Consider the following 9,461-nt stretch of genomic DNA (forward strand, 5'->3'; position numbering starts at 1 on the left):
AAAAAAAAAAAAAAAAAAAGAGGTGACTGATACTAAGTGGCAAAAATGGAAAAAAAATTTTAAAATGAGGTCTTGAGATTGCCAAAGAGCACTTTATAGCATTTCCCGAAGTGTTTTAATAGGAGCACATAGAGTGATCATGAACAAACTCAAGATAATAATAATAATAATAATAAGGCATGGCTTTCTGACACACACTATGAATAGCACAGAGACCGGTGAGAATTCACCTCCCACCGTGGAAGCTCTGTGACTGTCAGCATGAGACCCAGATGGCAGTGTGATAACACAGTAGGTGACAGATACAGTCCTCATGCTGGAACACTCAGTGCTCTGAGACAGGAATGACAATACTATCTACCTCACACTATGAGAATTAAATGACATAAAATATCTGTCCAACAATGTACATGTATTAAGTATTCAATAACATTAGTTATTATTATTATTATCTGCCCTTGTCTGTGGCCAAGAAAGGTTCTAGATGGAAGACAGCTTGGAAAAGGGCAGAGTTAGAACAAAAAAATAATAAGTGAGTAGGAAAGCAAAGGGATGACTGCACATAAATGTGTGCCCATCTCAGCTTCAATACAGAACAGTGTCTGCACTCACTGCTGTATGAGATTGAAGACTACTGAAGCCATTCTTAACACACACTACTTTTCATTTTTTTAAAAGCAAAGATTATAATTCATTATGGTATTTTTGTTTTTCTTTTCTTTTTTATATTGAAAATAGATTCTTCTTTCATACAATACATCCCGACCAGTTTTCCTTCTCCAGCCCTCCTAGCTTCTCCCACTTCCCGCCCTCCCCCTTATCCATTTTCCCTGTTTCCTCTTCAGAAAAGTGCAGACCTCCAAAAACCAGGACAATTCAACAGGACAAACAGGAGAGAATAAGACAAAGAAAAAGCCCTCATTTGGGGGCTAGACAGGGCAACCCAACAGAAGGCAAAGAGTCCCAAGAGCAGGCAACAGAGTCAGAGACACAGTCACCCCACTGTTAGAGCCCCACTAACCCCCAGCTAAGAGCCCTAACAAACTGCTTTGCTGTTTTTCTCCCCACTCCCCACTCTGCTCTCCCTTTTGAAAATGAAGGAGACAAACGTGGCAACATCTATGAGTCCAAGTCTCTGCTTTTACAGCGTGTGTGCCGGGTCCCACACTCCATACTCCCAAGGAGAAGAACTTTACAGCGTGTGTGCCGGGTCACACACTCCGTACACCCAAGGAGAAGACCTCTCTGAGTACCTCCTCCACACTGCTTGTTGGGGTCCGCATGTCTCCCTTGCCTTTCTCTGCCACGCGTTGCCTTCATGGTCTCCTACCTAGGTCACAGCCTATTCCTCCTCTCCCTCACCCTAACATTAACACTAGTAATCTGTGTATGAGGAAAAACAGGCAGTTGCTTTTTCCTTTAGAATCTGGATGACCCCACTTAGTGTAATACTTTCCAGACCCTCCATTTTTCCTGCTAAATTAATAATTTCATTCTTTACAACTGAGTAAAACCCTACTGTAGGACACATATTTTCATTGCCCATCAGTGGACATCCAGACTGTTCTGACCCCTTGCTATTTGAATGACAAGCATTTGGGTGGCAGCAGTGCTTTGAAATTCCTACTGTATTCAAGCCTGTATTTATATCTACTTAAAAAATCACTTTTAAGTTATTATAAGTTTGCCTGTTTAATCTCGGCAACACATAAGTCTTTAATGATTGATAAATTATCTTTTCTAGAAGCAAGTTTTGCTAAGCACTAAGTAAATGTGTGCTGACCTAAAGATTTTAGCAATGTGGTAAAATGAAAGGCATTATAGTTTATACATCTGATTGAATAGTTATAACTTCTAAATTTAAAATGTAAATAACCTTTTTATTTCCAATGATAACATAAGTGGTTTACAGCACAACTTCCTAAGGGGTATTCTGATGTTATGTTACTATTATAGTCACCCTTTCACGACACCCATATGTGACATTTTTCATTCTACTGTTATTCTTTTACATGGAAATTATACAATGAAGCATTAACACATAATAGAAAGTCAGTATTCTTTCCAAAACTAGTGAGAAATAAAATCTTTTAGTTAGCAATATCTGCTAAGTAGCCACTCTATGCCAGACACCTATCTAAACCTGATCACCTGTCAAATAGATAGCATCTGCTCTTACCAGGTGAGGGTGATCAATAGGGGTTGCGGGCGTGGCATACACAGAATAACACAGAGATAAGGAGGGCATCACACCTCAATGACACACTAGGAAAGTGAGGGAGCTCAAGATAGCCCCAATGAGTGATCACACACCATAAATCATCCTCCAGTAATATTTTTGCAATGTCCTAATGAATTACTCACTATGAAGGAGGAAACGAAGCCACAAAGATGTTATGAAACCTATTTATATGTACGTCACAAGGGTAAACAATACAAGGATGATTTAATTCTAGTTCTTTGCAGCAACTTCTTACTTAGTGGTCTATTTACCTATTTCAATGCCATCAATGGTCACATGAACAGTGTAGAGCCCGATAGCCCCTGGAGTCCAGTTTGCACAGTAGGTCCCATCATTATTGACACGAATGAGCATATTTTCACTGGGCCTGAATTAAAAAGTGGATAGCAAAAAGTTTACTTTTGATTATGCAGTTAAGGTCATTTACCACTTCAGTGACTATGTGTCTGCATTGTCACACTGCCTGCAATCCTGTAGCTGTCATGGCATGTTCCCCAGCTCACAAACACTTGAGTTTCACTCTTTTTCCCTATAGCCCCGTTACGTCTCCTTCATACTCTCAGCTCATCATGATTTCCCTTTTCCCTTCTGTGGAAATACAAACAGCTGGTTATAATCTCCATTAATAATCAGACTGGGGAACCAATTTTCTTTCCCTCATTTTCTCTCAGGTTACACTGGAAGGAGCAATGTGGCTCTTATCTAAAGACAGGTTTTTCCCATGTAAATTGGGTCTCCTCAACAGCATCACTTTCTCTCTCACATCACTTACTTCTCCTACTCTACGAGGCCCTTTTATCACTATAAAACACGTTTCCATTTTAAATATTAATTCCTCCTCCTCAGCAGTCTCTTAGCAGCATCTCAGAGCTGATAGTGCTCCTTCCTGAAACACTTGTCTACTTGTTTCTGACCTTCTCTTGGCCTTCCTCTTCCTCACTAGTCATCTTTCTCCACTGCTGCTGGCTTCTCTTCTGATTCTCTTTAATTCATGGAATGTCCAGGCTTTGATGCCCATCTTCATTCTCTGAATCATCTTTTTAATTGGCCAACTATTGCTATCCATTAATGTTAAGTACCATTTCTATAAAGACAACTCCCACATGCACTTTTCTCTTCAACTTCAAACTATTTGCAGCTGCACAGCTATATCTCTACTTAAATATGAAGTAGAGATATGAGAAGTAATTTGGAATTTCAATCTTAACATATTTAACAAAAAGCTTCTATTTCTGACTACTAAGCACATACCTTACAGATCAATACATCACAGAAAACAAATACCTGCTTGTTCCTATGACTTCTTAATCCTTATAAAAATTATGATATCTATATTAGGAGTCAGTCAATACTTTATGTAAAAATTTTAGTTTCTTAAGCTAAAATTGGTCTGTGAATCAAAATTGGTAGGAATCTTTCTATTCAGTTGCTAAGCCAAAAGAAAACCTGTTGTTGTTTCCTAAAACTATGTTTTAAACTGAAATAGAATCATATCACTTTCCTTCTCCCTTTCAAACCCTCCAACACTCCCCACTCTCAAATTGAGAGCCATTTTTTTTATTATTATAAACATGTATGCATATGCAACACACAGACATGCACATGCATACACATGACCCACCAAGTCTGTTTTTGTTGTTTGTGTAATTACAGTTTATGGGCTGACCACTGTCTGGCGACAGGCTCTACTGACTCCAGTGTCAGCACTCTCCCCCAGCCTATGTTGCCTAACCATTTCTAACTCAGTTCTCTGCTGCTTTTCTTGCTTTCCCTTAATTTATCTCTGAAGAGCTACCACAATCATCTTCTAAAAACTTTAAGGCTTTTGTTTAAAACTCATAGAATTAGTTGGCTTCTAGGAAAATTCAACCTACATAAGCACAGCCTGCCAGAACATAGAAAACACATGCCATGTAGTTCTTGAACTCTCCTCAGCATCCTCCAGGCCCATCATTTTTCTGTTTGTTCTCCAAAGACATCAAGCTCAACCTACCTCAAGTTTTCTATAGCTAGACTGAACCTCTCAAAATCTTCCCACAATCAGCTGCCATCTAAATGTTAATCCTTAACCATGCCTCTTCCATCGTGTAATGTTTTGGCAAGCTGTCACACTCCCAATGCTGTCTATAACAAATAAGTTTCCTTATTACTACTTTGTTCATGGGGTATAGACCTCCTATCTATGAGATGACTCCATTTAAACTCTTCACACACACACATACACACACACACACACACACACACACACACACACACACACACACACACACACACACACACACACACACACACACACACACACACACACACAGAGAGAGAGAGAGAGAGAGAGAGGAAGTTTCTACAGCAGTAGGTTTTCACAAAGGGTGTTTAGTGTTTGTTATCCTCCCTGAATTGCATGTTCTACCAGGCCCTCCACTCTCCAACCCATTTAACCCTTTCTGTTCTATTATTCTCTTTATATTTTCCTTTATATTAGTGTATTCTATGTTGCTTCTATTGCGTGAGATTCACTTACATCCATGGGCCCTCACTAGTTTCCTCTCTCGAGCTATTGGCTAGTAGGGTATCATAGACCCATAAATGTTACAAGCTATCATCATTGCTCCTGTCACCCTCCAGAAGTTAATAGTAAGACCTTATTTTGAAGGCATCCTATGCTTACGTTATAAAACACCGAGAAACCAAGACAGTAACGACCTGGAAGCTTCCTCCCTACTGACCGGCCTTTACAGCACTGGGAGGAGTGCTCATCAGTCCCATCCAGCTGTAAGCCCCAAGAGCTACAATGACTGGCAGGATAAGAAATGCCCACTGGCGCCACAGCGACATGGACAACATGGGAACAACCATTTTCTGAATGGATCTAAGTCCTGCTCTACAGCATGAAGCCTAGATCTGGTAACATTAATGGAGATAGGACCTGTGACTTGAAAGGTCATAAGTCATAGGGAATATACTGAAATATTATTATTATGGTGAATAGACATGGTATTGAAATGATTATTGATTAACTATTGATATACCCATAGATCTCAATTCTTATCCAAGCTGCTTCTTACAGTAGATGGCAATTAACAGAGACTCACAACTGGTAAGCATACAGAGAAGAAGACTGTATAAAGCAATCAGCTGAAAATGGGCTGTTCTTATTAGATCCCTGGTGTCAAGGCCCAAGGATCTTCTTGAAGAGGGGTGGGATGATGATAAGGGCTGGGGATGGTAGATGACTTCCAGGAACAAACACAACAGTTGCATATATGGACTCAAAGAATTAGTAACAATATTTTAAAACAAAAGAAAATAAGGAAAGGATTTAAAAAATTATTTCAGTCTGAATGATTAAGTTTTAGTTTTAGCAACACTTTGAGAAAACAGTTCTTACCTTTTCGGAGTTGGTGATGCAAAACGCAGTTCTTCAAATGAGTAGTTTTCATATACCTTTAAGGAAGAGACAAGAACATTGCTACCCTTGCAATGGACATTCCATTTAGTGCAATGCTAAAATATCTGAAAAATGGGGTGGAATAAAAATGGCAAGACCACTTGAAAATGAATTTCACATGTGCTAAATATCCAAACAAAACACACAAAAAAACCCCAACTTTCTAAAATGTTTTGACGCAGTTCTTAATATCGTCCACTTGACAGGGCCTAGGATTACTAAAGAAGCAATTATGTGGCAATGTCTGTGAAGAACTTTCTCATTTGGTTAGCCAAGACAAGAACAGCGATTCCAAGTGTGAACTTGGTAAAAAGGAGAAAGCAGTACTAGTCAAGTCCCTGCTTGTGAAGATGATCCAATCAGGTCAGTCTGCTCCTGGGTCTGCAGCCATGTTGCCCCTCCATGGAGGGCTGTCGTCAGCCAGAACACACCTTTCCTTAAATTGCTTACCAGATACTTTATCATAGCAATGAAATTCTAGCCTTAAAAGATGCAAAAATAGAAATCTTTGAGGTTCATTACAATTTTAAATATCTCCAATACAAAGATACTATAGAGAAGATTCCTCACGTGGACTTACAATGCTACTGAATGACTTACTTAAATGCTGTAGCTTACATGGGGTGTACACATACAATATATACAGGTCAAATCAATCCATACACAGAGGAAACAGCAGAAAACTGAGTAAAGCCAATGCACTGAAGAATAACTGAAAAAGCCACTAGTGCTGGAACAGTGACTTAACAGAGATGGAAGAAAAGGAAATACAAATTAAAAGGACAAAAAGTCGCAGCATAGCTTTAACTGTAGCTGAGTAAAAAAACCCTGTGCGGATGTGCAAGCAGCTGGCCGCAGGGGATCAGCTCCAGAAATGCTTACCAAAGAGTTAGACATGCCTTTCCTACAACTAGAAATTACAAGGCTAGGAGTATATTTTAGAGAAAATTTTCATGTACATGCAAAAAAAATAATGCCACTGTACAAAGCTTTGGAACACAGAGTAAATAAGAGTATTATTTATGGCTCATTTTATATTTATTAAAAGTATGCAATAGAACACACACACACACACACATGGGGGGGGAAGAGAGGGAGAGAATTATAAGATATTCTTTGGAAAGTTGTAGAATGGGCCTGGGAATGGACTATGACTGTAAAAATGTTTCTTTATAAGCCACAGGAGCCTTATTGGCATGTTATGTGACAGTCTTGCAAAAATAAGCAAAATATCTGAACAAAAGATATAGCAAAATGTAAAGATAAAAATAGGTAGTACATACAGTAAACTTAGCACATGAACCCTGATACATTTTATACCTGCAAATTAATCATTTTTCATAGTTCAATTCAAGAACGTCAACTCCTCATGCCCTTCCAGCTTCCCCAGTACTTATGAAGGTAAGTACACACACCAGGTACAAAGCCACCTTTCTCCTCCCTGCCCCGCCCCCTTTCTTTACCATAACAGTGATTCAGAAATTATCTAGCTGCTTTCACTTATCCACAGACTGTGTCTTAGATAAATGTAACTTAAGGTTGACTTTGCCAAGTCACTACAGTAGCCAACAGCTGGGAATCTAGGTGTCCAGACTCTGGATATTATATTTTCACTGCACCAATTTCAACCATAAAACCATATTTTATTTTTCCATCCTCTACTATACGGCTCCCTGCTGAGTGAAGTTACAGTATCTATGATCGGTTAGTACGAGGTCTGCCCAGAGCACGAATGATTCTCTCAGAGACAGCTTGGGACTAGTACTCTGGCTGTTATAATCCTAGATGTTTCAGCATGCTCCTAGAGTCTAGAACAGGTGAGATTTCTGAGGAAAGTCCAGAAATAGAAGAGCATGTGTGAATGAAAGCTCCCCCCAAAGAACACACACCTTCAAAAGCAACCCTCTTCAGTTGATTAACTGACTGTGAAGTGTTTAAAATGTTGCAGGCCCAGAGCCAAGTTACAATTTATCTTGGCCCACATTTAGCCCTCTAAATAGTTGTTCCTTGTCCACCTCTTTTGGAACTTAACATCCGGTGACTAACAGCTTAAAAAAATACTAGTTTACAAAACCCCGAGTTTCTGTTAATCAAAGGGCTCAGAATCAGAATGCTCTCAGACAGCATCCATGGCCTAGAGCAGAGCACTTCCTGTTTTGCTATACCCTACTTCTCTGATGTTTCCAACTTCAATTATGAACTTCATCTTTTATTTCCCACCTCCATTCTTTTCATTTTGCTCTTCATTAGCATTGAAGCTGGGCTAATGTAATACTCAATATGTTTTAAGTCTATTCTGACTGACAACTCTCTAGGTCCACGTCCCCAGTGTATGTCCTTAGAGGAAGTCAACAGTCTTCCTGTGAGGTTTAAAGGAGCCATGCTTCTTATACACCTGTCTTCCTAACTACACTAATTATTGTACTACAGTGTTTATAAACGATCAGTATGATCATATATTTAAGCTACTAGAATATGGACACTGCTTTCTAAAAACACCAAGACACCTACACTTAGCATGATTCCAGGGGTAGTAATTATGCCTCTTAAGAGAAGTAAAAAGCTGAACTTATTTTTTTTTTTAAATCCATCTAAAGGAATTATAAAATAATAAAAAAAAAAATCCAGGAGAAATAAGAAACCTAAAGAGATAGCCTAATATTTGGGAGTTGTACAAACTGAAGGGACCCAAGAAAACCCTTGAGTCTTCAAGGCCTGTGTTCTGGCGGACAAGCACTTCAGCTTTAGGTCATCTCAACCTCTGACTGCATGAACTTGTTCTATAAGGGCTCAGCCCCTCAATGCCTGCCAGAAACGGACTCAGTCTCTCTAGAAGAAACAGCATTTAAAACTACATGCTGCCAGTTTAATACTTGACTGAAACATAAATCAACGGTAAAAGATAAAAATTTCTGATAAGTAAAAATAAATTACCTTCATCATTGTTATGGCAATATACCGTGCCTCCTTGACGATCATTGGTTCATAAGAAACATCCAGCTTTGGGGATGCCAACCCACCAAAAGTCATGTCGGCGGTAGAAGCTGCTGCTGAGGGGCTGCCAGGAATCCTTTGACATTTCTTTCCTTGATCTTGCTGCAAAGATGTTTTTTTCTGAGAAACAGGTACAGCTTTCACTTCCACCTGTACACAATGATATAAAAACCAAACACATAGTTGTCCTTGACACTTCAAGGGAAATAATTCATAATTACAAAGTCACTGACACAAATTTTGTTAACACCAGTTCTCCTTGGTCATTTCCAGAGCCAGGATGCCCTCACCTCTGACTTATACGCTAATAGTAGAAAACAGATGGGTCACTATTTTACAACAAATAATCACAGATTTCAAAGCATAAATATTACATTTTTCATTAGTGTGATACCGGGAAAAAACAGAAATAATCTATTTTGAAATTTTTAGGAAGTAATATTATCAGATAATTGAAATGCAAATACTTCTAATAATAACAGCTTATTTGTAAAAGTTTGCTTGAATTCTTGCTATAATAGTTTACAAAGGGAAAAATATTCATTAATAGAAGCCTTTTAAAACATAGCAGAAATCTGTTTACTTCAGGGAAGAAAAGTACACATTTACCACAGAACACAGTACCACATTAAATAATCTGAGTTACTGATTATAACAATGTAATCTTTTCAACTCAGTTTCTACAATGGTAAAATGTTAATGTCCTTCATCCACACATAGGAAAATTAATTTTTCAAAGGCACATTAAAATACTGCAAAGCTTTTGTAAGGCAAAAGACA

The 9,461-nt window shown here is 38.6% G+C and overlaps 1 protein-coding gene across 11 annotated transcripts in view; it reads right to left on the reverse strand.

The window, feature by feature from the left end:
* The window catches only part of Mycbp2 (MYC binding protein 2), a 230,396-nt gene that overhangs the window by 73,285 nt on the left and 147,650 nt on the right, over positions 1-9,461 (reverse strand). For all 11 annotated transcript variants that reach the window (XM_021203101.2, XM_029541562.1, XM_021203102.2 and 8 more), the window contains 3 exons: positions 8,622-8,831; positions 5,628-5,683; positions 2,494-2,609 (listed from right to left, as the gene is read on the reverse strand). In XM_021203101.2, the coding sequence (XP_021058760.1) occupies positions 2,494-2,609; positions 5,628-5,683; positions 8,622-8,831 (382 nt within the window). The remainder of the gene's footprint in view (positions 1-2,493; positions 2,610-5,627; positions 5,684-8,621; positions 8,832-9,461) is intronic.

Source organism: Mus pahari, chromosome 8, assembly GCF_900095145.1.
Source record: "Mus pahari chromosome 8, PAHARI_EIJ_v1.1, whole genome shotgun sequence".
Lineage (NCBI taxonomy): Eukaryota > Metazoa > Chordata > Mammalia > Rodentia > Muridae > Mus > Mus pahari.